Source organism: Procambarus clarkii, chromosome 43 (genome assembly GCF_040958095.1).
Source record: "Procambarus clarkii isolate CNS0578487 chromosome 43, FALCON_Pclarkii_2.0, whole genome shotgun sequence".
Classification (NCBI taxonomy): domain Eukaryota; kingdom Metazoa; phylum Arthropoda; class Malacostraca; order Decapoda; family Cambaridae; genus Procambarus; species Procambarus clarkii.
Genome location: NC_091192.1, coordinates 31,863,140 through 31,890,159, shown reverse-complemented (window position 1 = coordinate 31,890,159; position 27,020 = coordinate 31,863,140). Strand labels below are relative to the sequence as shown.

At 40.7% G+C, this 27,020-nt stretch overlaps 2 protein-coding genes across 5 annotated transcripts in view; one reads left to right on the top strand and one right to left on the bottom strand.

Annotated features, from left to right (window-relative positions):
• Positions 1–1,476: 1,476 nt before the first annotated feature.
• On the top strand, positions 1,477–3,162 carry LOC123755671 (putative uncharacterized protein ENSP00000383309). The gene has a single exon (XM_045738397.2). It carries the CDS (start codon positions 1,477–1,479, stop codon positions 3,160–3,162), a length of 1,686 nt encoding a protein of 561 aa, XP_045594353.2.
• A 5,562-nt stretch (positions 3,163–8,724) lies between these two features.
• Positions 8,725–27,020, bottom strand: part of LOC123755917 (neurofilament heavy polypeptide) — a 34,800-nt gene continuing 16,504 nt past the window's right edge. For 2 of the 4 annotated variants that reach the window (XM_045738866.2, XM_069300197.1), the window contains exons 5-6: positions 10,458–12,263; positions 8,725–9,282 (exon numbers count right to left, since the gene is read on the bottom strand). In XM_045738866.2, the coding sequence (XP_045594822.2) occupies positions 9,104–9,282; positions 10,458–12,263 (1,985 nt within the window). In that variant the 3' untranslated portion in view covers positions 8,725–9,103. Of the gene's footprint in view, positions 9,283–10,109; positions 12,264–27,020 lie in introns of all 4 variants that reach the window. The other 2 variants (XM_069300196.1, XM_045738868.2) reach the window with 2 other exon arrangements.

Here is a 27,020-nt window from a genome sequence, read left to right as displayed (position 1 = left end):
TCTCTCTCTCTCTCTCTCTCTCTCTCTCTCCCCCCCTCCCACCCACCACTTCAAACCTCCCTTAGCGCGCCCCCCCCCAAAAAAAAAAATCCCATTCCCCATCACTACACACCATTTCCCTCTTTCCAAAATTACCACGCTTCCCCCCCCCCTTCAGCACGCACACGCAAGCACCCCCTCACACACACCCCACCACGCCCCCACCTCACACCCCCACGGGACGCAGGTGGGGGTGGGAGCCTCGTCAGCTCCCCCAGGTAGTTGGGCCTCGTAACTCCCACCTCCTACAGGTGGTTGTGTGTGTGTCCTCACCTAGTTGTGCTTGCAGGGTCCAGCTAAGCTCCTAGCTTAGAGGACCCCATCAACCAGGTAGCTGGCTCCTTCCTGGCTCCTAGCTCGCTCCTATATCTGGCTCTTACCTGGCTCCTAGCTGGCTCCTTCCTGGCTCCTAGCTCGCTCCTATATCTGGCTCTTACCTGGCTCCTAGCTGGCTCCTTCCTGGCTCCTAGCTCGCTCCTATATCTGGCTCTTACCTGGCTCCTAGCTGGCTCCTTCCTGGCTCCTAGCTCGCTCCTATATCTGGCTCTTACCTGGCTCCTAGCTGGCTCCTACCTGGCTCCTAGCTCGCTCCTATAGCTGGCTCTTACCTGGCTCCTAGCTGGCTCCTAGCTGGCTCCTAGCCTTCCCAACCTGTCTAGATTAATGCCACGACTCATTTTTTCACATTTATGAATGGTCCTGGTAGTCGAGTTCGTTCTCGACTCACAATCGGGAATTCCGGGTTGGAATCCCGGCCGGGGCAGAAATGCTCGGGCGCATTTCCTATCACTTAATGCACCTGTTCACCTGTCAGTAAATTGGTACCCAGGATTGATTGTTGATTGTCAGATTGTTTGATTGTTGCCGCCGGAGGCGCCTGGTTTATTGTGCACCCCATATTCATCCTGTGAGCGGTAGCGCAAAAAAGGATTACAGAGGGCACAAAAGGTCTTTTATCAGACCTCAACGGAGATTATTACGTTAACAATTCTGTCTATACTTCACACCTTATAATTATACAGTGAGGTAGGTTTTTTTTGGGGGGGAGGGGGGATATAAGCCTAACATGTACTGTATATATAAACTGGCTACCTGTCCCCCCGAGACAATGAATTATTATATGATTATTATCATATTAACATTTACATTTTTTGTTATCAAATTAGTTTCAGCGATATCTACGAGTGTCTCTATTTATTGACGAGTCTGACACTAAGGGAATAAGGGACCCGGCCTCATACCAAGAACATGAGGACCCGGCCTCATACCAAGAACATGAGGACCCGGCCTCATACCAAGAACAAGAGGACCCGGCATCATACCAAGAACATGAGGACCCGGCCTCATACCAAGAACATGAGGACTCGGCCTCATACCAAGAACATGAGGACCCGGCCTCATACCAAGAACAAGAGGACCCGGCATCATACCAAGAACATGAGGACCCGGCCTCATACCAAGAACATGAGGACCCGGCCTCATACCAAGAACATGAGGACCCGGCCTCATACCAAGAACATGAGGACCCGGCCTCATACCAAGAACAAGAGGACCCGGCCTCATACCAAGAACATGAGGACCCGGCCTCATACCAAGAACAAGAGGACCCGGCCTCATACCAAGAACACGAGGATCCGGCCTCATACCAAGAACAAGAGGACCCGGCCTCATACCAAGAACAAGAGGACCCGGCCTCATACCAAGAATATGAGGACCCGGCCTCATACCAAGAACAAGAGGACCCGGCCTCATACCAAGAACACGAGGACCCGGCCTCATACCAAGAACAAGAGGACCCGGCCTCATACCAAGAACATGAGGACCCGGCCTCATACCAAGAACAAGAGGACCCGGCCTCATACCAAGAACATGAGGACCCGGCCTCATACCAAGAACAAGAGGACCCGGCCACATACCAAGAACACGAGGACCCGGCCTCATACCAAAGACAAGAGGACCCGGCATCATACCAAGAACAAGAGGACCCGGCCTCATACCAAGAACATGAGGACCCGGCCTCATACCAAGAACAAGAGGACCCGGCTTCATACCAAGAACATGAGGACCCGGCCTCATACCAAGAACAAGAGGACCCGGCCTCATACCAAGAACATGAGGACCCGGCCTCATACCAAGAACAAGAGGACCCGGCCTCATACCAAGAACATGAGCACCCGGCCTCATACCAAGAACAAGAGGACCCGGCCTCATACCAAGAACAAGAGGACCCGGCCTCATACCAAGAACAAGAGGCCCCGGCCTCATACCAAGAACATGAGGACCCGGCCTCATACCAAGAACATGAGGACCCGGCCTCATACCAAGAACATGAGGACCCGGCCTCATACCAAGAACATGAGGACCCGGCCTCATACCAAGAACAAGAGGACCCGGCCTCATACCAAGAACATGAGGACCCGGCCTCATACCAAGAACAAGAGGACCCGGCCTCATACCAAGAACAAGAGGACCCGGCCTCATACCAAGAACAAGAGGACCCGGCCTCATACCAAGAACATGAGGACCCGGCCTCATACCAAGAACAAGAGGACCCGGCCTCATACCAAGAACATGAGGACCCGGCCTCATACCAAGAACAAGAGGACCCGGCCACATACCAAGAACACGAGGACCCGGCCTCATACCAAGAACAAGAGGACCCGGCATCATACCAAGAACAAGAGGACCCGGCCTCATACCAAGAACATGAGGACCCGGCCTCATACCAAGAACAAGAGGACCCGGCCTCATAATAAAGAACATGAGGACCCGGCCTCATACCAAGAACAAGAGGACCCGGCCTCATACCAAGAACATGAGGACCCGGCCTCATACCAAGAACAAGAGGACCCGGCCTCATACCAAGAACATGAGGACCCGGCCTCATACCAAGAACAAGAGGACCCGGCCTCATACCAAGAACATGAGGACCCGGCCTCATACCAAGAACAAGAGGACCCGGCCTCATACCAAGAACAAGAGGACCCGGCCTCATACCAAGAACATGAGGACCCGGCCTCATACCAAGAACATGAGGACCCGGCCTCATACCAAGAACATGAGGACCCGGCCTCATACCAAGAACATGAGGACCCGGCCTCCTACAAGCCTGACCAGCACTGATATCATTTTTACGTTATCGTAACTAACGTTACAAATGCAGCCTATTGAGAAGAGTAACGGCTCGCACATATTGGAGTTATTGATATATATAGTTATATATAGTTATAGCTATATTGATATATATCTATAACTATATATATATATATATATATATATATATATATATATATATATATATATATATATATATATATATATATGTATATATATATATATATATATATATATATATATATATATATATATATATATATATATATATATATATTGATATATATAGTTATTGTGACTCATCGCCTGCACATGGGAGTTATTATACATCGGCCTCGGTAAGTCTGGTAAGTTGCTGAAGCTCCTTCGATTGTGGTTAGGCGAGTCTCTGAGATCTTGTTTCCTCACATCACTATTGAGTTATGAGACCAGCTTATCTTGCTGAACCTTGTATCTTAGCCCGTCCTATCCTAAGAGCACTTGGGAAGTCAGCATCAAATACTCTGAACAAATTACTCCCCCACAAGAGCTGTCAGCGCATCTGACTTTCAACACGACTCGTTACTCAGTAGACTTGGATGCCAATGTTAAAAATCTATGCCATTAATTTATTCGCGTTCTTGAGGATAGCCTCATAATGCACCCAAAGTTTGTTAGTGGAGGCTAACGTGTTCTTGAGGATAGCCTCATAATGTACCCAAAGTTTGTTAGTGGAGGCTGACGTGTTCTTGAGGATAGCCTCATAATGTACCCAAAGTTTGTTAGTGGAGGCTGACGTGTTCTTGAGGATAGCCTCATAATGCACCCAAAGTTTGTTAGTGGAGGCTGACGTGTTCTTGAGGATAGCCTCATAATGTACCCAAAGTTTGTTAGTGGAGGCTGACGTGTTCTTGAGGATAGCCTCATAATGTACCCAAAGTTTGTTAGTGGAGGCTGACGTGTTCTTGAGGATAGCCTCATAATGTACCCAAAGTTTGTTAGTGGAGGCTACTGATCACAGGGCCCCTATGACTTACCGTCCTATGAGAAAGCGACAATGACAGATTGTGTAACTTTTTCATATAGTTTAGGATTCAGGGCCGACCATAGGAGATGGGAGGCCCAATTGGAAACATTTTTGGTGGGGGTCCTCCATGTTCACTGCCGCAAGGTGTTTAGTGAAATGATTTACTAAAATAATTTGATTTTGTGTTTGGAAAAATATTCAAAATGAAAGTGAACAGAATTGCTGGAATCAAAGTGCTGTATCTTTTGGAGATTTCTAAAACCTGACATTTATTATAAAAAAAAAGTTATTTTTGTTTCGCTTCTTTGGCTCTGAACGAAGGCATTTTACTTGACAAGATTAGAGTGCTTAATTAGCTGTCTTAATTAGATGCTTAATCTTGATCTTAATTTATCTTAATCTTAATTAGTGCTTAATTAGCAGCCCTTGGTCTAGATAGCAGCACGAATGTGAATGTATATTTAAGTAGTGTGTTTCAACAAAACAAGATAATATTTATTCAAAATGTAGTCAGGAAAGACCCCGATATCTCCAACAATGCTCAGAGATAATTATATCGTGCCCTCAACACTCCAGCGATCAATACTAAAACATCAACTCAATCCTGTATGAAAGTAGTTGAGTAAAAATGTATCCAACTTCGTCAAACTGAATATATATTAAAAATATAATTTACATACATCTTCTTGGTGGTAGGTCGCTTCGGATTCGCAGTCGTGAGGTTCCGGGTTCGATCCCCGGTGGAGGCAGAAACAAATGGTCAGTTTCTTTCACCCTGATACTCCTGTTCATTTAGCAGTAAATAGGTACCTAGGAGTTTAGACAGCTGCTACGGGCTGCTTCCTGGGGGTGTGTGACCCCGAAATCATCTCAAGATAACCTCAAGATAGATGCAGTTTGCATGAAGGATTTATCCTCCCGATGACTGCACGAGAACAAATGTTGGGAGAAGCGTCAGTGTTGAGAAGGACAAGATTTCAAAAGTGTTTATTGTGTTGTGGTGTAGATAGAGGAGCTGTAACTAAAGAGAGGTGTGTTAGAGGGAGACTTGCCACACTGTAGGGCGGAATGTTGTGTTTATGGCGTCAGCTGATCCTTAGTGCTGCGGTGAGGCAGTTGTTTTCTGTTGGCTGCTGGTGGCGCCAGGTATAAATGTGGCGCGGGTCAAATGTGGCCCAATTTGTTGGTCGACTGGAGATATTTGGAAATAACATTGCAGATGAAACTGCAAAACTTGTAACTAAGAGAAGAAATGTAGACATTTACATTCCACAGAGTCTATCACAGATTAAGAAAGTAATTATAAATAAAGCAATGCAGAAGATGTACAGTGACCACAACACAGCAGCTGCAACATCGGGATCTGCGGGTTAATACAAAAATTCAACCAACTATGAACCACTTAGTTTGATGAAATGGAGCAGTAGAACAACAGAAGTACACTTACATCGCATCAGGCTTGGATACCCATGTGCATGGGGAAATAGGCTTACAGGTTCTGGAAGATGAGAGGAAATGTCAGCACTGTGGAGAAATGCCCGACAGACCACTGGAACATTATCTAACACAGTGCACAGTTACAGCCACAACAGACCACTGGAACATTATCTAACACAGTGCACAGTTACAAACCCAATAAGATTTCAGCTAAAATTCAAAAGAGCAGAAGAAGTTGTTTAACAATCTTACTAAAGCGACCATAAGAGTAATAAATACTCATACTGCGCCTAAGTAAAACAGAAACAAGTAACACTTATGCTGACGAAAAGTCACAATAACGTGGCTAAAAAAGTTGACCAAACTACACACTAGAAATTGAAGAAACGACGACGTTTCGTCGTAATTAGAAAGTAATTAGAAAATAGAACATTTTTTTGTATTATTACTATTTTTCTACCACAGACGTGGCCACACATTTACAATGCTAATAAGCATATATACATTTTCTTCTGTCCTCCATGGACAGGGTGAGAGATCTGTTAAACATATAGTTCAGGGATTTATTGAACAATCAACAATCAACTCTTATTTTAAAATAGAGCATTGATGACGTTCTCTCTTTCCTTAGTCAGAAGGCGACTGAGGGCCTTCTTCCTCTCCCGCTTCCCACTGACGTATTCCTCGAACTCATCAAACTCTGTGTTAACTCATTCTCTTTCAACGGTAAATACTTCTCTCAAACTTTCAGCGTGGCTATGGGTTCCTCTCTCCCCCTGTTCTTGCCAGTCTTTACATGTAATACTTCGAAACTATTCTTCTTCCTTCTATTGATACTCGTCCCTCTCTCTGGCTTCGCTATGTTGATGACATTTTTGCTTTATGGCTTCATGACCTTAGTCTTTTCCAGCCTTTCCTCTCCTCTTTTAACAATCTGGCTCCTTCCATCCATTTCAAAATTGAGTGGGAATCTAATTCCCTCCTTCCTTTTCTTGACGTTCACGTTCACAGCTCTGTGTCCGGGTTCTCTTTCTCTGTCTACCGTAAACCCATGCATAGTGGCATGTACATTCACTTCTTTTCCTACCATCCTCCTCCTGTTAAGAAAAGTGCCTTCGTCTTGAAAAACATAAATTAATAATTGAGTCGCAACATGGTTTTATAAATGGCCGTTCATGTTTAACAAATTTGTTATCTTTTTATTCTAGCATAGTTGAGGCAGTTGATAGTGGTAAGGATTGTGATGTTGTGTACCTTGACTTTAGCAAAGCTTTTGATACAGTGCCACATGAAAGACTGATTAAAAAGATAAGAGGCTCATGGTATTGGGGGGTGCTATATTAAGCTGGATTAGGGCATGGGTATACCAAAGGAAACAGTTAGTATAAATGGAGTCAAGTCAGAGTGGGAAAATGTTATAAGTGGAGTGCCTCAAGGCTCTGTCCTGGGACATCTGTTGTTTATAATATATATAAATGATTTAGATTCAGGTTTGAGTAGCAACATTTGCAAATTTGCCGATGATACGAAAACCGGCAGGGAAATTAATTCGGAGGACGACTCACTATCACTTCAAGTTGATCTAGATAGGGTTTTGAAATGGTCAAAGGATTGGCAAATGCAGTTTAATGCTGATAAATGTAAAGTTCTGAGGCTAGGTAATGATGATAGAGTTACAAGATACGAGCTAGATGGTGTTAAGATTGCGAAGTCGGATTGCGAAAGGGATCTGGGAGTTATGATTAGTAAGAATTTAAAACAAAAGGATCAATGCATCTTATATATACATTATATATAGAGTTCATGTTTCTACAAATCTGTTTCGACTTTTTTGTCCAAAGTTCATTTATTGGTTTTATAATAGTAATAAACCATGATGTATTTGCATAATTTTTTTATGAAACTATTTGTATTAGTAAAACTAATCATATTTTGGAAAAGCTGCTGAAACAGATCCTTTTATTATATGCTAATGTGACAGAGGTGTGTCACAGAAATGACTTCATTTGAATCTTGTGGTTGTAATTTCAATTTGAAACTAAAATTCGTTGAAAAAATCTCCCTTTCTATTTAGGCTGCAATACTGAAGCTTAGAACAATTGCAGCCCTTTTCATATACAACTATTCAAAAAATTTATTGACATTGAACAACTTTTAAAAAAACTAACTCATGGCCCCTTAACGTTAGGTCGTCTGACATTATTTCCAGATCATCTATATCCTCAATGTATCTAAAACTTACCAGTACAAGCTACTGGTCACATGCCCCCCTGTCATCCTGGGCGAGGAATTTGATCACATGTCTAGCATTAGACAAATTATTAACATTGCACACATTGTGCCCACCGAGCACAATATATAAGAACGGCGCCGGTTCGATGCCGAATCAACGCCAATTCAACAATAATCATTGAACTGGATCTGCTCATTGATAGCCTAGTTAGGGTCTATAACAAAGAAATATCAATTCGACGTCAAATGAACGCCACTCATTAATACTGCAACAGTAAATAGATGTTGGGTTTACTGGCTCGACTCCCAGATAGTCCATTGATTTATTCCAAACTGAAGTAAAATACTAATACCTGATACAATCGACAGTAGACCATGAAATCTTATGGATTTCATGGTCTACTGAGTATAGAGTGCATCTGAGGTGACTAGACGATTCATCGATGATTTAAGAATCATCCTGCTTTAAACATTTTCTGAACCTTTAGAACATTTAATATTCATGACATGTTCAAATTCTATTTGTTAATTGAAACAAAATACATTTTGTTTAAATAATCAAAGTTATTATGTATATTTAACTGAAACCTGCCATGATTAAAGAACTTCAAAGTTGTACTCTCTACATCGTGTCAAAACTCTTAGTTTCTGCAGAAAAATGCTTTGATTAGTTAAACTTGTGAAGTACTGTGTGCGCATGGATCATGACCAGGTAAATCCTAAGACACCATTGTGGGGAACAAGGAATATAAAAAAAAAAAAAAAAGATGGTTTCATCACATGTATGGTGGTGCCCAAGACATAACTGGGAGGAAGGATGGATACAAACATTGAAGGTTATGCTTGCTCATTACATAAGACAAGCAGATTCTTTCAGTGATAAATAAAAATTATAAAAACTTTCTTACTTTAATGGCTTAATGTTACAAGGCTCATTACAAATCCTGCGTGATCGCCCACTCAACAAACTTTTTTCCACCTTTTTAAATATACCGAGAGGCATAGGGTGAGAGAAAATACGGGTCCACTGATGCAATATCAAAGAGATACAATCTTTTATATACACAAAAAATAATGGGCAAGAAACATAACAGCTAGAACAGGAGTTAACCACTGTCAAGACAATTACAGAAATTCTAGGAGCTAGTTTGTCTTCAACAGCAGAAAAGAGGGTTATCATTTATATCTGAGGATTCTTGTTTGCTGGTTAGTAACCACGGAGTAGCTCCAGGTAAACTGAACCTGTGCCGCTGCCGCCATCACCACCCGAGCACATTATTCCTCTGCAGACTTGTCTGCGGACTGCGCTACTTCCACTATCTTGCTTGATTTTTCATTACTTTCTTCCTTGGGCTTATCTGTCTTTCCATCTGGTTTCACAACTGGTTTTTCTTCAACTGTAATCTCCTCAATCTTTGCTTCCTTCTCCAATGTTACGGCAGGCTTTTCAACGGCTGAAAAATAATTAAGTTCATAATATATTACCATTAATAAACACATTCCTCCCTGTCTGAACCTGACCAAAGTTACTGAATTTTGTGCATTCCTTTTGTGTACATTCCATTGATATCCACCTATCCAAAGCAGAGAAAATTGTAATGAAAACATTACAGTATTAGTGACTTTCAGACATTCCATCATAGTTTACAGAACTAGTACAGCATAATGTACTACACAAAGTACATGTATGTTTGGCTCATACCCAATCATCCCACTTAAGTTATCTAGAACCCAAGACCAAGGCACACCAAATTATCCCTTTGCTTTAGATAAATGCTTTATTGTGGATAAATTATTTAAGAATGAACATACACGTCAGTTATATAACTCATAACCTAACACCAAACCTGAAAATCACACTTTTAATTTACAGCATGTAATTAATTTAATCTTAAAACATCCTTCTTCAAAACAGGCATACCATTAAAAAAATTACAACTTTAATGTCAGTGTTGTTAATAACCACCTACATTACATAACACTTTACTGAATAAGCTATGTTAGTGTAATAATAAAACTGGGTTATTCAAAATACTTAAATATTACATCAAATCATGCCACTAAACTACTTTTTGTAGAATATTACCTCCCTTACCAGGTGTAATCATCACACTAAATCATTAAGCCACTCAAATAATACAAGTTGTGAGAAATGCCAACTGGCCAAATGGTAATTCTGAAAGTGATGAAATGCTCATGATAGGAGCACACTAGGGGGGGTTGCAAGCTACCCCATCAACACAATGGAAGGTCATGTCTGTTCCACACAAAGTAAACATACCCTACTTCCCCTTTTGCTTCTGCTTCTTAACGGATTTGCTCTTTGCGGGCTGTCCAGCAGATCCAGATCGAGCTTGGGGTGAGGTAGAAGCAGAGGCAGGGGTGGGTATGGATGGTGATGCAGGAGCTGGGGAACTAGAGGAGGCTGGGTTTGGAACTGGTGAGGGTGCAACACCTGAAGTTGTACTTGGTGTAATATGATCAGAAGCCAGAGCATGTGTTGGCGAGGCAACCAGGGCTGCTGCAGAGGCTTCACCTGCAGCAGCAGGTTTAGCTTCCTCAGTAGGGATAGGAATAGCAGGATCAGCCTTAGTAGGCATAGGAATAGAAGCAGCAGGATCAACCTCACTGACTGGGGCAGAAGAGGCAGCAGCAGCAGCAGCCTCCAAGTTAACAGTGGTGGCAGAACCAGCAACAGGAGCCTCCACAGTAGCAGGGGCAAGAGCATCAGCAGGGATAGGAGCAGGGACAGCAGCAGCCTCTGTGACGGCTGGGACAGCAGCAGTAGCCCCCAGAGTGGCTGGGGCAGCAGCAGGAGCAGCAACCTCCACAGCAGCTGGGACGGTAGCAGGAGCAGCAGCCTCTTCCATGGTGGCTGGGGCAGCAGGAACAGTGTCATTCTTCACTGGGGCTGTCTCTACCTTAGCTTCTTCCTTACCAGGGGCAGTTACCTCATTTTGCAATGCTTCCTTTACAGCTGAATCAACCACTTTGGGTTCATCCTTAGCAGATGTTGGGGCAGTTTCCTGCTTTGGTTCATCCTTAGCAGGTGTTGGGGCAGTTTCCTCCTTGGGTTCATCCTTAGCAGGTGTTGGGGCAGTTTCCTTCTTGGATTCATCCTTAGCAGGTGTTGGGGCAGTTTCCTTCTTGGATTCATCCTTAGCAGGTGTTGGGGCAGTTTCCTTCTTGGGTTCATCCTTAGCAGGTGTTGGGGCAGTTTCCTTCTTGGGTTCATCCTTAGCAGGTGTTGGGGCAGTTGCCTTCTTGGGTTCATCCTTAGCAGGTGTTGGGGCAGTTGCCTTCTTGGGTTCATCTTTAGCAGGTGTTGGGGCAGTTGCCTTCTTGGGTTCATCCTTAGCAGGTGTTGGGGCAGTTGCCTTCTTGGGTTCATCCTTAGCAGATGTTGGGGCAGTTTCCTGCTTTGGTTCATCCTTAGCAGGTGTTGGGGCAGTTTCCTGCTTTGGTTCATCCTTAGCAGGTGTTGGGGCAGTTTCCTTCTTGGATTCATCCTTATCCTTAGCAGGTGTTGGGGCAGCTTCCTTGGGTTCAATTTTAGCAGGTGAGAGTGTGGCCTCCTTTGATTCATTCTTTGCTGTTGCCTCTTGCTTAGTTCTTGAGGCAGCCTCCTTTTTAGCCTGAGCAGCCTCCTTTTTGGACTGTCCTTTTGCCAAAGCATGCTCTTTTTTGGACTGCCCTTTAGCAGCACTCTCCTTTTTGGGTTCTGCTTTAGCTGGTTCTGAGACAGCCTCCTTCTTGGACTCATCCTGAACAGGTGTTTGTACAATTTCAGCTGGAACTGAAACTGCCTCCTCTTTGGCCTTCTCATCAGCTGTGACTGCTGCCTTGCCTACTTCAGGAAGAACTGAAGGAACTTCCTGCTTGACCACTTCAGCTTGGGCAGGTGAATCGTCCTTTTTTACCTCTGCCTTGTCGTGGGCTGCTTTCTTCTTGGCTTCCTTACCATGTGCTTGAGTCGCCTTTTTCTTTACATCTTCAGCAGCTGACGCATGTTCCATTTCTTTGGAGGATGCTTTCTTTTTATCAGTATTCTTAGAAGCAGCAGCTGCTTTTTTTTTGGCTTCATCCTTAGAACCCTTCTTTTTGCCTTGGGATGCTTCCTTCTTTGCTTCTTCCTTAATGTTTAAAGGAACTTCTTTTGTTGCTTCTTTACTGAATGCAGAAAGTGCTGCTTTCTTTACATCATCCTCAGAAGCAGAAACTATTTCCTTCTTTGCTTCCTCTATATTAACAGGAATATCCTTTTTAGCCTCATCCTTAGGAGAGGCTTCATTTTCAGCCTTTTCTTCCTTTGTTGGGATAGACATAGCTATACTCTCCTGTCCAGCTTCTATTAGTTCTGGCACATCGTCAAGGTCCTCCTTTATATCCTCTATAACTAGCCCCAGACTTGGTGCTGTTAATTTCCCCATGTCAGCTGTTATAAAAATAGGACATGTACTTTTCATATTCTTGCTACTGATATAAAATTTCCATGCAAAGATTCATTATATTAACACTTAATTTTGAAAGTCAGTAAAATGGCACTACTAAAAAGATTTGGAAATTATCCAGTTAGGATGTATTAGTGAGTACCAATGAAGTATACCAAGCACAAATTTCTAAATAAACCAGTTTACTAGGTTCATTTAGAAACAGCCTAGACAAAAAATTATCACCTAAGTGAAAAACTTAAGAGTTTGTAAATGTACCAATTCTAACCATTCCAGTAAACCCATGGAAACAAATTATCAAAAGGCACCAAGCTGGGAAGACTATGTAGCACCATCAGTGTTTCTGGATATTCAAAAGAAGCTAAACATCATCACCTTGATGGGCAGTTTCCCATTTTCATCACCAAGAATGTCAATATAACAGCAGCACATAAGGCAAGCAATATCGAAGATATTGGCTTCACTAAGGATTTTATCAAATGACTAATAACCACAAAGGGTAGTTGGGAAGTAACTCACAAGATTCGTGTGTAGATCATCCAACTCTGCTCCCATGACAGGAGAGGTAAGAACCAGGACAGAAGAGGAAATTGGGGGAAGGACAGAAGCCTTATCTTCTGTGGAGGAAGAGGAAACAGGTTTCCATTTCTGACACGGGGGTGCCAGTAGCTATATACTGTGCAATAGCCTCCTAAAAGGCTAGGAGGGAGCCTTTTGGAGTCTGTTGGAGAGGGAGAACGAATGCGAACAATGTAGAGGAAGATATATCGAAGCTCGACTCGGATGAATCACACATGTTAAAAGTTATTATTTAGTTTAACCTTTTGGCTGCAATTATCGTCTATTGATGATCCCCAAGGGACTGAGGTAATCAATAGGAGATTTAAACAATTATTGTCTGTGCTTTACATGTACTTTATAATGCAAATATGGATATGTGGTTGTAATGGAGTTTACCTTGACCCATGAAAAAAATCCTGCTACCATTTCATGGTACGAATGCAGTTGTCATGAATGTTACTAGGGTAATGAAGTCATCGTCATTACAATTTAAACAATTATTTTCTAGGTTTTACATGTATGATGCAAATGTGGCTATCATAGTTGTGTGGACATAAAGAAAAACATGTGATAAAACAACCAGTGAAACATCGGAAAATAAAAGCGAGCCAGCATAGTCAAGCTCCAGGTGCTGACAAGTGCCAGACACAGCCTTGCAGAATGCCTCCACCCACTGAAACAAATATTCACTTAATTTTTGTTTCCTACACTGCATACAAATTAATAATTCTAATGAATTTCTTTTTATATTATATATATTTTTTGCATAGGGAGGTATGACCCTTTTCCATAGTCACTGTCTAAGGGCTAAGAGTAGAGGGAAAATTAAATGAACTAAGGAGCTGGTTATAGAAGCAAACTCGTTCTTAATTTTAAAAACAAATGACAGGGAAATGGGTCACAAGTCACTGAATTAGACAACCTGCAACAAAATAGGCTGGAACCAAGAGTTAATACTCTATCCTGCAGGCACAAATAGGTGGCAGTGAATGAACATACGTTTGCAAGTAAGTCATATACTGCTCTCGTTATTATCCTGATGTGTTCTTCTGGTGTTAGATTTTAAGACCGCTCTTAGGTCTATCTTTCAGATGATGGGAGTTGCATTCTCTTCATCTGTACTGTATTTAAGGAGTTCTATTCCAAGTTCTATGTTCATACGCTTGCATCAGGATTAGAATTAGTAGCCATTTCTCAGACCATCTCTGGAGATTGTCTAATTGTGGATGCACATACGTGTGAGCGAGTTGTGCATTATATGATAGTCTCTCTTAACACCCCCCCTCCCCCGCCACCCTCTCTAAATTTAAAGTGTTCTCTCCTAACCTGCCAGGACCCAAAACAGAAAACGAGACCTTATGTCACTTTCGCGGGGCCTCTTCCATTTTCTAGTACGTAAATTTTAGCCTTTTGTAATGCATAGGATCAAAATGGACGTTCTTTATAGGACAGGTTGCTCGCACACTGTATCGCTCAGTACCTTTCTCACACACTCAATCTTGCAATGTGTGCGCGCATGTAGTCACCTCGCATGTTTGTACCTGCAGGATCAAGCATTAACTCTTGGGCCCCCACCTTCCTAGTTGCAGGTTGTCTAATACAACTACTAGTGACCTATTTTATTACCATACCTTTTTAAAATTATGAACGAGTTTGCTTCTACAACCAGCTCCTTTAGTTCATTCCATTTTCCCACTACTCAAGAGTGAATGAAAACTTTCAAACATCTATGATTCATCAGTCACGCTTCCACCCATACTGCGGGTTTTTATTGAGAGCATTTCCTTATTTTCATTGTCAATCTAAGTATTTTGCATGTCTGCTAATTTTTTCTAGTGCCATCAGGTTTAGTTCCTTCAGTGTTTCTCCATCTCATTCCTCGCAATTCTGGGATGAACCTTTTTCAGCTTTCATAAGTGTTTCTTTAGATGGCAGCTCCACGACTGCAGCATACTGGTCTCACGTAGGTGATGCACAGTGATCTGAATGTTTTAACTTTTGCTAGTGTAGAGTATGCCGTTGATATCCTCTTTATATGAGCTCCAAAGATTGGTTTGGTATTACTATATCCATTTCTAGGTCTTTTTCTTGTCATTACAGGGAGGTTGTTTCCCCTTCATTGGTCTATTCCCATTTCCACCACTTCACATTTGCTGGTCTTTAACCCTTAGACAGCAGTTACCAATTGTTTATTCACAGGGTAATGCAGTTATCATATGAAGATTTAAAAAAATATTGTCTTGGTTACATGTATGTTGCAAATATGGATATATAATAGGTCTGTGTGGATGTAATGGAGTTTACCTGGACCCATGAAAAAATCATGCTACCATTCTTCTCTAATTTTGTGTCATCTACAAGCACCGACATGAAAGTATTCCTGCAGATAGGTCACTTATATATATGATTAATTAATAGAATTCCTCCCAGAACCAATTATTGATGTAAACCACACGTTACTGTTCGCCAGCCAGACATCTCACTCCCGACTGTTACTCTCTGGTTCCTGCTTGTTAGGTAATTCCTAACCCATGTTAGGGCTTTTCCCACTTACTCCTGCCTGCCTCTCAAGTGAGTACAGTAATCTCTTGTGAGGTACTGTGTCAGTGGGTTTTTGGCAGTCCAGAAATATGCCATCTGCCCATACTTTTCTGTGCCGCCTTATCCTTTTATTTTATCATGGAATTCCAGTAGGTTTGTTAAGACAGAATTTCCTTTCCCTAAAACCACGGTGAAGTTTGTTTACACGCCTAATTCTGTTACTAATCTTAACCTGATTATTCTTTCAAGTAAGTACAGTGCTTTTCATGGGGATGCTTGTTAGTGAAACTGGTCTCACTAACATGTAGTTAAGTGACCCCTATAACCCCTTTCTTGAAAATTGGTATGGCATTTGCCTTCTTCCAGCAGCTTGGCTACTCTCCTTTTGCATGTAAATCCTTAAGGATCGTTGCTAGAGGTACACCGAGGGCTTATACTACCTCTTGAACCTTGAACGGCACTAATTGTGTATATACGATTTTGGTCTGACTACATGCACAGTGCACATCAAATACATTTTGAAATACCATGTAAGATTTCAAAGTCCCGCAGCTATACAGGGTTTACATCAGCTTCCTCAGGGCTCCAGTAAACAGACACCATTTAAAAAAAAAAAATCCTGAGGTCCATTCCCAGGCGAGTGTTTCGGTACCGAGTGAGCAACCAAGGTTGGTGCATGCAGCATTAGCTAACAGCACTGCTGTTCAGCTTGTGACCACAGGATCTCCTAATAATGTCAAAAAACATATGTAACTGCTACTATTTAGTGATAGTATTGCAGAAAAGCCTGTGTACAATGTTCAGATATCAGTGAACACAATGTTGTTCAAAATATTCACAGTGCTAGGCAGGTAGCCACAGCACACTACTATTGTTTGGCCCACATAAGAATCTTGAAATGACTTATGTTCTTTTATGAAATAAACTTTTGGAAAATTATTCTTTTACAGGATTTAGTGAGCAGAATTTTGATAATAGCAGCATTGTGGTGATAATTAGCATTGTGCATAGCATGTTGAGAGGAATCTTGGCAGTGAGGCTGACTGGTGTGAGGTGGCCCCTATATTGTTTGGAGATTCGTTATGGGGAACACAAATTTAGATAATTATAACGTGGATACAGTGTAATAACAGCAAAAACAGTGTTGTAGGAGAAATCTTGGTGAGGCAGGTGGCGTCGACTACTGAGTGGTGTGACTTCTGTCATACGGTGTTTCTTTCACCCTGATGCACCTGTTCATCTAACAGTAAATAGGTACCTGGGGGGTTACAGCTGCTACAAGTTGCTTCCTGGGGATGTATAACAAAAAGGAGGCATGGTCAAGGACTGGGCCACGGGGTCGCTAAGCCCCAAAATCTTCAAGATAACCTCAAGATACCAGCTTAGTTGTACAGTTATGGAAACAAAACATGCAGATACTCCATGATGGGCACTCCATTATATGGTACCATACTCCAAGACTGGTAACATATACTGTACCTGGAATGGACCTGGATGAGAGTATGGGAGTTCTATTCCCAAGCCTGACCCAGGGCCAGGTTAAACTTATGAGAGCTTGATATAACAGGCTGTTCCTTGGAATGGCTTGCAGGCCCACATATCCACACTTCTTGTAGGAAAATTTTAGTTTTTCTAGAAGACTTCCACTTTTGTTCTGGCAATATTTCTTATGTTTGCTAGAAGGATATTGGACAACTGTGGACCTCTTATGTTCGGTGTTTTCTGATTTGTGCATATGGCACCTCTACTCTTCACTAGCACTATTCTGCATTTCCTCCCATATTGTTCACTCCAGCATGTTATTTTACTGTGCAAATTTGGGTCCTGGTCCTCCAGTATATAAGCAGTGTAAAGCACTAAATGCCTCCTTATTTGGATTCCTTAATGATTTTTAAACTTTTGCTAGTGTAAAGTACGCTGCAGACATTATCATGTGTGTATGTGCATCTGAAGTTAGGTTTGGTGTTACGTCCAGTCAAAGATCTCTTTCGAGAGTTGCTTTAGGTAGGTAGTTTCCCTTTACTGTGTACTGTCCTGTTGCCCGTTCCCATTTCCATCACTATACTTGCACGTGTTTAACTCCAGTAGCCATTTCTCTGACCATCTCTGCAAGTTGCTCAAGTCCTCAGAGTATTCTACAATCCTCATCTGTCAACTCTTATTAAAAAAATGTGTCATCCGCAAACTTCCACATAAAAGACTACATGTCAATGACGTGTACAACTCTGTTTGATGAACACTCCTGGGTTCCCCTGTACCCCCTCCCCCTTGTCCATAAATTCATTGAACTCAACGGAGCACCCCATTAAATTTCGCAGCAGAGCGCTAAAATGAGCGCTACGCAACTTGGGAGTATTGTATGAAAACATCCATAAGGCCTATTAGGAAAGGTGGGAGTGGTTCAGTACTGTCAAATTGTACACAAAAATCTTCAACAGCTTGAGGGAATATTCATATTCAGCTGTGATTCATATGTCAGGCTGCAAGACCATCAAACAGGAGGCCTGGTCACAGACCGGGCCGCTGGGACCTTGACCCCTCGAATAACCACAAGGTAACCAAGCTTATTTTCCAATATTCAAAACTGGATATATCATTTGATTAGGATGTATCATCTTTGATTATGCCATGTTACTCATCTGTTAGGCACATTGGGTTAGATTAATCTAACCCAATGCATAACAAATTTGGTTCAGTTACCTAATGTAATCAACAAAATTAGGTTTAGCTACATTAATTAGGTTTAAAATAATATGTTGGCAAACTGTCGTATGTATAATGTGATTGGAATGCATGTACTATGACGATGTGATGTGTATCTGTGGACACTGAAGCTGCCTCAGTCAACATTTTCTCATGCCTAGACTAACCAGAACTGTGTTTTCATTGGACTTTATCGAGGAAAATGCCATTAACAATAGTGAAGAGGAGAGCTTGTTGATAATGCACCAGTGCCAAGAAAAGGGCAACCCATAAACCTAAGAGACAAAGTTAGACATTATTAAAACTACTGTATTGCGCGTGAGCGCCGCGAACTTTGACGTCATGGGGCGGACAGTGCAGGCGAGCATGCGGCGACGCCTAAATGCGTATACTCGTTTCAGTTTTCTCACCTAATTCTCGAGCTACGTCATTCGTTTTGGTATCAGTGTTCGCAATTATTCATTCCCTGCAGGTGTATATGCATATAATGTCTAAAAGCCTGGCGAGACCCCTCAGATAAGCCTAAAGTTACCCGTGAACGAGCACCAATTTACACACCACACCCTAATGTGTATACTCGTTTCAGTTTGATAACATTCATTTTCGTGTTATATCCCTCATTTTGGTATCAAATTGTTCGCAATATAAAGGCGCGCATTTTAAAACCTAGTCTCAAACTAATTGAGTACTAATTGGAATTTTAACAAATATTTTAATTTTGGACGCTCATCATCATAATTATTTATATCTTTCCAGTGTTCTGACATCAATTTTCGTGTTACGTCGCTTGTTTTGGTATCAAATTGTTTGCAATCTAAAGGTGCGTATTTTAAAACTAGTCCAATAATAATAGCGCAATAAATAGAATTTTAACAAATATTTTAAAATTTAAAATTTAGAACCAAAACCGTATTTATTATCTTTCAAATGTTCTGACATCAAGTTTCGTGTTACATCTTTCATTTTGGTATCAAACTGTGCGTACTCTAAAGGAACTTATTTTGAAACTATTCCGAGATCGATTGGATAAAAAATTAATTTTATACAAATATTTTTGGAGTGGACGCGAGTCCTGTCCATGGCCATGATATCCCTTCCCTGAACCCAGATATTGGTGTTTGTGTAACTGTACCTAGTCTAAACCTGATCAATCTTTCAATTACTTTGCAGGGGATGCTTGTCAGCTTGTTTGTAGTAAAGTGCATCTTCCTTTTTCTCTTTTCTTGAAAATTTGGTACCACATTTGCCTTCTGGCAATTACGCAACTCTTGCTTTGTCTCTTGCTTTGTAAGTGACTCGTTAACTTCTGCACTTTTACTTGTTAAATGTTGACAACCCAGTGATGAGAAAAAATGAAATTATATTTATCAACCGTTTCAATGTCCCCATTCTCTTCTAGGTCATATCGCAAAGCATATATATTTTCCAACAGGACATGATCACACTTTCTCAAGGGAAGAAGGTACTGGATGTACCATATCTTCTCTGGATGTACCACATTTCCTGGTGAATATTAGATCCAAAATTGATGGAACATCTCCTTCCCTCATTCTTGCGGCCGGCTTGAAGTGTCTCCAGATTAAGGTTTACCAATATGCCTGTCCAAATGTCTTCTATTCTTGCTTTATAGGCCTCCCAGTCTATTGCTAGGGTGCACAGCTTTCCACTGCACTTGCTTGACTGTTAATCTTTGCATTGTTTGAAGTTAAAATCCAACGACTCACTTTACCCTATTGTTCCTAATGATTTTATTTTAAAGGCTATCACACTGGTCACATGAATCCATGAGGATTCATTGGCTGATCAACCTGCTTTTGTTTTGTCCAGTGTTTCTTTACCACCTCTGCTGTCACCTTTATGAGACAGCCTCTCATCTAGTCATCTTTTCTAACATTAGGAGCTGATCAGGCTCGGTTGTGAACACTCCATGGAAATTGGCATTTAGTACCTCTAAGATTTTCTTATCGCTTTCTGCACACAACCTTCCCATTTTCTGCAGTCTTGACGCTTGATCTTTCAGTCATTTTTCTTCTTGTCTATGTAGTAAATTTTGTTTTTGTTTTTTGTTTTGAGAGCAATATCGCTCTCGTAATTTCTTTCCAAATCTTCAATTTATGTATTCGTTCCTAACTCTGTTGTATCTATTCCTGCTTTTCAATCCTTTGTCTCCTCTACTTCCCCAACTCCCCACCTGTTTCTCGTTTTTCCTTCTTGACGCTGTTTATTAAACCCAATCTGTCCTACCAAGAAGGTCACTGTTCACTCTTATGCGTCTCAAAAGTAAAAAATTGCCGTACGTACTAGGAAATGAAAGCAAAAATGACGTGCTGTCCCTTTTTCTGTTGACCTCTGGTAAATTAGAACACACTTTCGCTCAATTATGACGTAAAAAATTTAGTCTGCTTTCGGCTTGGCTGCGCGAGGGGTGTGCCGCGGTTTTGGACATTATATGCACATACTCCTGTAGGGAATTTCATTGTCAACATATTGACACCAAAATGAAAGACATAGGACAAAAATGATGGAACTTTCACAGAAAACAAAAAATGAAACACTGAGGCTTTGGTAGAGTTCTGTTTTCAGTGAATCCTTGAACACATTGATAATCAATGATTCAAATTCTTTTTAAATGTGACACCAACACTGAACCATCTACAAGATGTTACCTAACCCCCAGTGGACTTTGGAAGTAGCCATAGACAGCATGCCCATGCATTCTGCACCAGGGCTAGACTCCTGGAGTTGTATATTCATCAAGTGCAAACACCACTATCACAGGCCCTAACCATCTTTAGGAGACAGAGCCTAGATACTGGTGTTTTCCCCAACAAACTTAAAATGGGAAATTGCACCACTTCTAATTTCACACAAAAACCTTCAAAAGTGCTAGAGAAGATTACAAATCACATGAAATCACAATATCTCAACTTATTATCCTGTTTAGATAGTAGGTATTATGACAATTGTCAATAGTCACAAATTCGTACGTACTTAGCTTTTAGATAATAGTATACTGACTAGTATTATTAAAAATATTCAGATTTTATTTAAAATAAATGAAGCTAAAAATCTAACTTAAATATTCCTATCCACTCGGCCTGAGAACCGAGTGGACAGCGCTTCGAATTCGTAGTCCCAAGGTTCCGGGTTTGATCCCTGATGAGGCAGAAACAGGAGGGCAGTTTCTTTCACCCTCCTGCTTCTGTTACCTAGCAGTAAATAGCTACCTAGGAGTTAGACAGCTGCTACGGGCTGCTTCCTGGGGGTGTGTAGCAAAAAGGAGGCTTGGTCGAGGATCGGGCAGCGGGGACGCTAAGCCCTGAAATCATCCCAAGACCAGGCTTAGTATAGCGCACGCACACACGTACTGTATTAGGCCGCAGATAATGTGTATTAGGCCTAGGAAGATTAGGTTAGGTATAGTTTGTCACAGCAACAAACAGTTTTCCAGTTTGTCCAACTCAATAGTTCAGATTTTTACTTTCTAATTTCATTGTACGTCAGTATATACTGAGTATTGTCTTCTTCATATTACCAAAACAAGAGGATGGGCTGCAATATCTACATAACCATAAACATGGGTTCAGAACAGGGCACTCCTGCCTCTCAATTGCTAGATCACTATGACAAGGCCTTAAGTGAAATGGAAGTCAAGCAAAACATGGATGAAAAATACAGAGAAGAGACAGACTACAGGAAAACCTGGACAAACTGAAGGAATGGTCCAGAAAATGGCTGCTAAAGCTAAATTCAGACAAGTGTAAAGTACAGTAATGAAATTAGGTTACGGGAGGAGGAGGCCGAACATAAGGTATCATCTGGGAAATGAAATCCTGCAACAGTCAAGTAGAACAATCTGGGGGTTGATATCACACCGAACCTGTCCCTAGAAGCCAACATCAAAAGGATATTACCAGCTGCATATGCTAGATTAATCAACATAAGCTTTTAGAAACTGTGGAATCATTCAGAACCCTGTATATCACTTATGTCAAGACGGAGGATGCAGCTCTAACCTAGAGCTGCTGCATATTGGGACCCGATGAGTCCCAGAACAGAGGTACGAGTTAAAAGTTAATGCTACGGAAATTAACCCTTGCATCCCTAGAAGACACAAGACTTAGGGAAGACATCACCACCTACAAAATTTTCAGGGTGCTTGTTCTGAGCTTGTTCCAACTGTCTACCACCGTCAGCCTACAGTGAAGACCTATTGTCTTGTGTATGATCCTCTGTCCCATGTGACAGTGAATGCCAGCATTATCATCATTCCTACTCCTACAAGACCTTATTGAATTCCTCACTTTAGGCAAAATTTTAATTTGTCAATAAAAATGTTAATAGTAATCATTTATCAGTTTGCAAAAGAAAACTTTCTAATTTTTTGGCACCTTTGTTTCCTTAGCTTGAATCTGTCCTCTTGTTTGTGGCATTCCATTGCACCTTTTCCAGTTTGTGTTTCTTGCAATTTGGGCACCATACAATTGCTGCATATACCAATTTTTTTGGTCTCACAAATGTCATGAACAGTTTCTTCAGTATTTCACCATCCATATAATTTGAAATTGGAAAGTGATACATACGCTCCTCTCACAATGTTCTGTGTGTTCCTCTGGCAACAGCTTGCTATACAAAACCACCCCTAGGTCTCATTCTTTATTAGGCTTCTGCAATTCCTTCCCACATAATTTGTAAGTTGTGTGGTCAATTGTCACCTATTCCACACTTCTTAACATGACATTTATTCCACATTGAATTCCATTTACCATATGGTGCTCCAAGCATGTATTTTATCTAGGTCAATTTTAAAGACATGACAATCGTCTACATCTCCTATTTTCCCTGGTATCTTAGCATCATCAGTAAATGTGTTTAAATAATTTTGTATTCCTTCTGGTATATCATTTATGTAGATGAACATTACTGGTCCAAAAACGGAACCCTGTGGTACTTTGCTCGTAACATTGTTACTCTAATTACCGCTCTAACGGAACCCTGTGGTACTTTGCTCGTAACATTGTTACTCTAATTACCGCTCTGTCATAAAAATTTTCAACGATGTCAGCAGTTTGCCTGTCACCCCTACAGCATGTTTCAGTTTCCAAAACAACCTCTTGTGTGGACTGTCAAAATCCCTTTTTAGATGTAGATATACACAGTCAACCCAACCATCTCTGTCCTGTAGAATATCTGTTGCTCTATCATAAAAACTACCAGTAAGTTTATTAAACAGGACCTTCCTGCTCTATCATAAAAACTACCAGTAAGTTTATTAAACAGGACCTTCCTGCTCAATCACATACTAGCCTATATGTCTTTACTCTCCATGTGTTCGACCCATTTGGTCTTAACTTTTTTCTAGTGTTTTTACCAGCATGCTTGTCAATGATACGGATCAATAATTAATGGGGTCTTCTTGGCTACCCTTTTTGTAGATTGGAACAAGGTTTGCAATTTTTCCAAATATCTGCTAAGATTCCCATGGACAAAGATGTCTGTAATATCAGTTGAAGTGAAATGCTTAGCTCAGTTGCACATTCTCTTAGCACCAAAAGTGAAACTTGGACCAACCCAAATCTGGCCCAACAGCTTTATTTCATCCAGTCCCTGGAGTAAATTGTCCACTTCATCTCGAGACACCTATATGTACTCTATTCTGCTTTCTGGAATTGGCATCATGTATGGCTCTTTGAAAACCTCATTTTACACAAACACACTTTGGAACTGTTCATTTAGTGTTTGAAAAAGAAATGTGATTCTCAGTGAACCTGTTCCCCATTCTTAATCTCTGGATTTTATCATTTATGTGCAGCTTGCTCTTAATGAATTTATAGAAAAGGCGTGAATCTGTTTTACATTTGTCTACAACCCCTTCTCAGATCCTTTCAGCCTCTCACCTCACTGATGTGTTTCTTGCTTGTTTGTAGTGCTGGTATGTTTGAGGGTTTGGCCTCTCCTGTATTGTCGCTATTTTCGTCTCTCTCTCTGGCACTCAATTTGTGTTAAAACAATCCTCTTTTCTGGTTCTGCGTCGTTGTTGTCCATATTTTTTGTACCTTCATTGTACATTTCACAGAATTTGGCATAGATTGTATTAATTTACTTTATTTATTGCAACAAGTCATTCCAATTAAATTCATTCAAGAATTTACTAAGTTTCCCATGGTGTCCTCTCTTAAAATCAAGTTTGTCAGCCATTTCAATTTTTCCATTCTTGTCTAGATTAGATCTGCCTGAAAAACTGTGTGTTAGTGGCTTTGCAAGAATGTAAAAAGTCAATGTTTTGTACTCACAAACACAAGGTACGTTCTTGAATAAATGAATACCAAAATTCACATAGCATATCTAATTTCCAACAGGACATGGTCACTTTTTCCAAGGGAGGAAGCCACTTAATGTTTATAAAATATCTCTTCTACTTTCCTGGTAATTACCAAATCTAGCAATGATGGAGCATCATTACCTCTCATTCTTGTGGGCTGTTTTACATGTTGATACATGAAATATTCCAGGATGAGGTTTATGAATCAGCCAATCCAAAAATCCTGTTCTTGCTTTATAGCCTTCCTAGTCTATTGGTTTTAAATAAATCTTACGATGAATCAACAAGCATGACTAATCTTTTTCTTTTGCAATAATCTCTCTCATGCTCATTATAGGGCCCTCACTTTTGTCATTGAGCACCTAAGTCCTTGTACTGCTTGCTGCTGGACTGTATGCAGTACTGATGATTAATTTACCACTCTGACTCCAAATCTCCAGCACCATTATGCCTACTTCGAGGGTTGTCAAGTATTAATTCTCTTGCCTTTAGTTGTACCTTCACTATAGCAGCAACACCTCTACCTTTTCTAACTTTCCTGTCGCATCTTCAAAGAGCATAGCCCCCTTGGGAATACCAACGCATTAAAAATTTTATCCTTTAGTTTTGTCTCTGCTACTGTAACAATATCTGGCATCTGAAACTGTATTAAATATTAACAGGATTCCCTCCTCTTTTGCCCTTCACTATTCTGCCTTTTAACCCATTTGTTAGTTTGATACCAGTTTGCTTTCGGTACCATCTCTGTTAAAAGTCAAGACAACTTTCCAATACTTTTGTACAGTCTGGGGGACAAGTGGTCATAGTACTGGACACGCCAATGGGTATGGAGGACCTGGCTGGCTGGGATTGAAGCCTTCAGGGGTCAAGAGTTTAATGCATGATAGCCATGCATTAGGCCTTGGGACCATTCAAGTTTAACACATACTCTATATATGAATATATTTATACACTACATATACGTATGTATGATTTTGGCTTTAGGGTATGCTGTAGAGTAATGCGTAAGATTTAAATGTTCAGCGGGAACACTGGGCTCACATTGGCTTTCTCAGGGATCTAGTTAACAGACATTTAAAAAAAAATTCAACGACACCATTCCTGAGTGTAAAGGTGTGTGCTTACTGAGTTTACTGAGTAAGCAACCAATATGGTGCACTGCCACTGTTTGGGCCATTTAAGCATCTTGACAATTGGCTCATGTTAGTTTGCAAACTTAAATTTGTAGAAAATTATTCATTTTCAGGATTTAGTGACCAAGATTCTGATAATAGCAGCAATGTGCATAGTATGTTAGGAGGAATTTTGCAGTGAGGATGTGAGGAATTAGCATGAAGTGACAATGCTTTTTTGACTCGCCAGACCAGCATAGAGGTACTTTATGGTGCACAAAAATGTATAGTTATACATAAAATGTGTATATATAGTGTAATAACAGCAAAAACTATTCAAAGCAAAACTATTGTTCAAAGAAAATAGTAACATATTAATGATACTAATGTGTCAATATTCTATACATTCTGATAAAAATAATATTATCGACTGCCCAATACAACACTGCACTTAAAAATTCATGGTAAAAAAACATTCAAAATCTGAAGAAACTATTATACATTCAATGCGTGCTATAGAATTTTGTGCAAAATATGCTTGATAGCAAAAATACTTATTCTTAGAATATAATTGTATCAATAATATGCATACCAAATAGCAATGGTTTACACATTATATATTATATATCTTGTAGCAAGATAGCACCTGTATCTTGAACAAATCCACAAGGGCCGTGATGCGGGTTCAAACCTACGTCCGGGAGGATCCCAGACGCAGCCTTAATCATTTTGTTCATTTGATGTATCACGCTATTGTGATTTGTGTGTGTAATCTGTTTGTTATACTTCCTCCCCCATCACAAAGTGTCTCATGAAATTCCCTCCCTCCCCCCAGCATGATCAAGGACTGTATTAACATTATTAGAAGGAAAAGGGATAACAATTTACTTCACCATGGGTTGTCGGCTATTAACAGGTGCACAGCCCAGGGGTTAAAGGTAGGAGAAAAAGGCTAAATAGGTGATCAGAGATGCTGGGCACAGAAGGTAGTGGGGATTGTAAACCACACACAATATTGCAAGAAAAAGAAAAGAAAATTTGTAGATTTGAAAATTATAAAAAAAATTATATACACTAATTCACAAGGAACTCTGATACACTTTGTCTAAGTCGTGATGTGCTGCTGGTGATTTTTTATTATTATTAATATATATAATATATATATTATATTATATATATTTTATTTATTAAATTATATATATTTTATTTATTATATTATATATATATATATATATATATATATGTCGTACCTAGTAGCCAGAACTCACTTTTTGGCCTACAATGCAAGGCCCGATTTGCCTAATATGCCAAGTTTTCCTGAATTAATATATTTTTTCTAATTTTTTTCTTATGAAATGATAAAGCTACCCATTTCATTATGTATGAGGTCAATTTTTTTTTATTGGAGTTAAAATTAACGTAAATATATGACCGAACCTAACCAACCCTACCTAACCTAACCTAACCTATCTTTATAGGTTAGGTTTGGTTTGGTAGCCGAA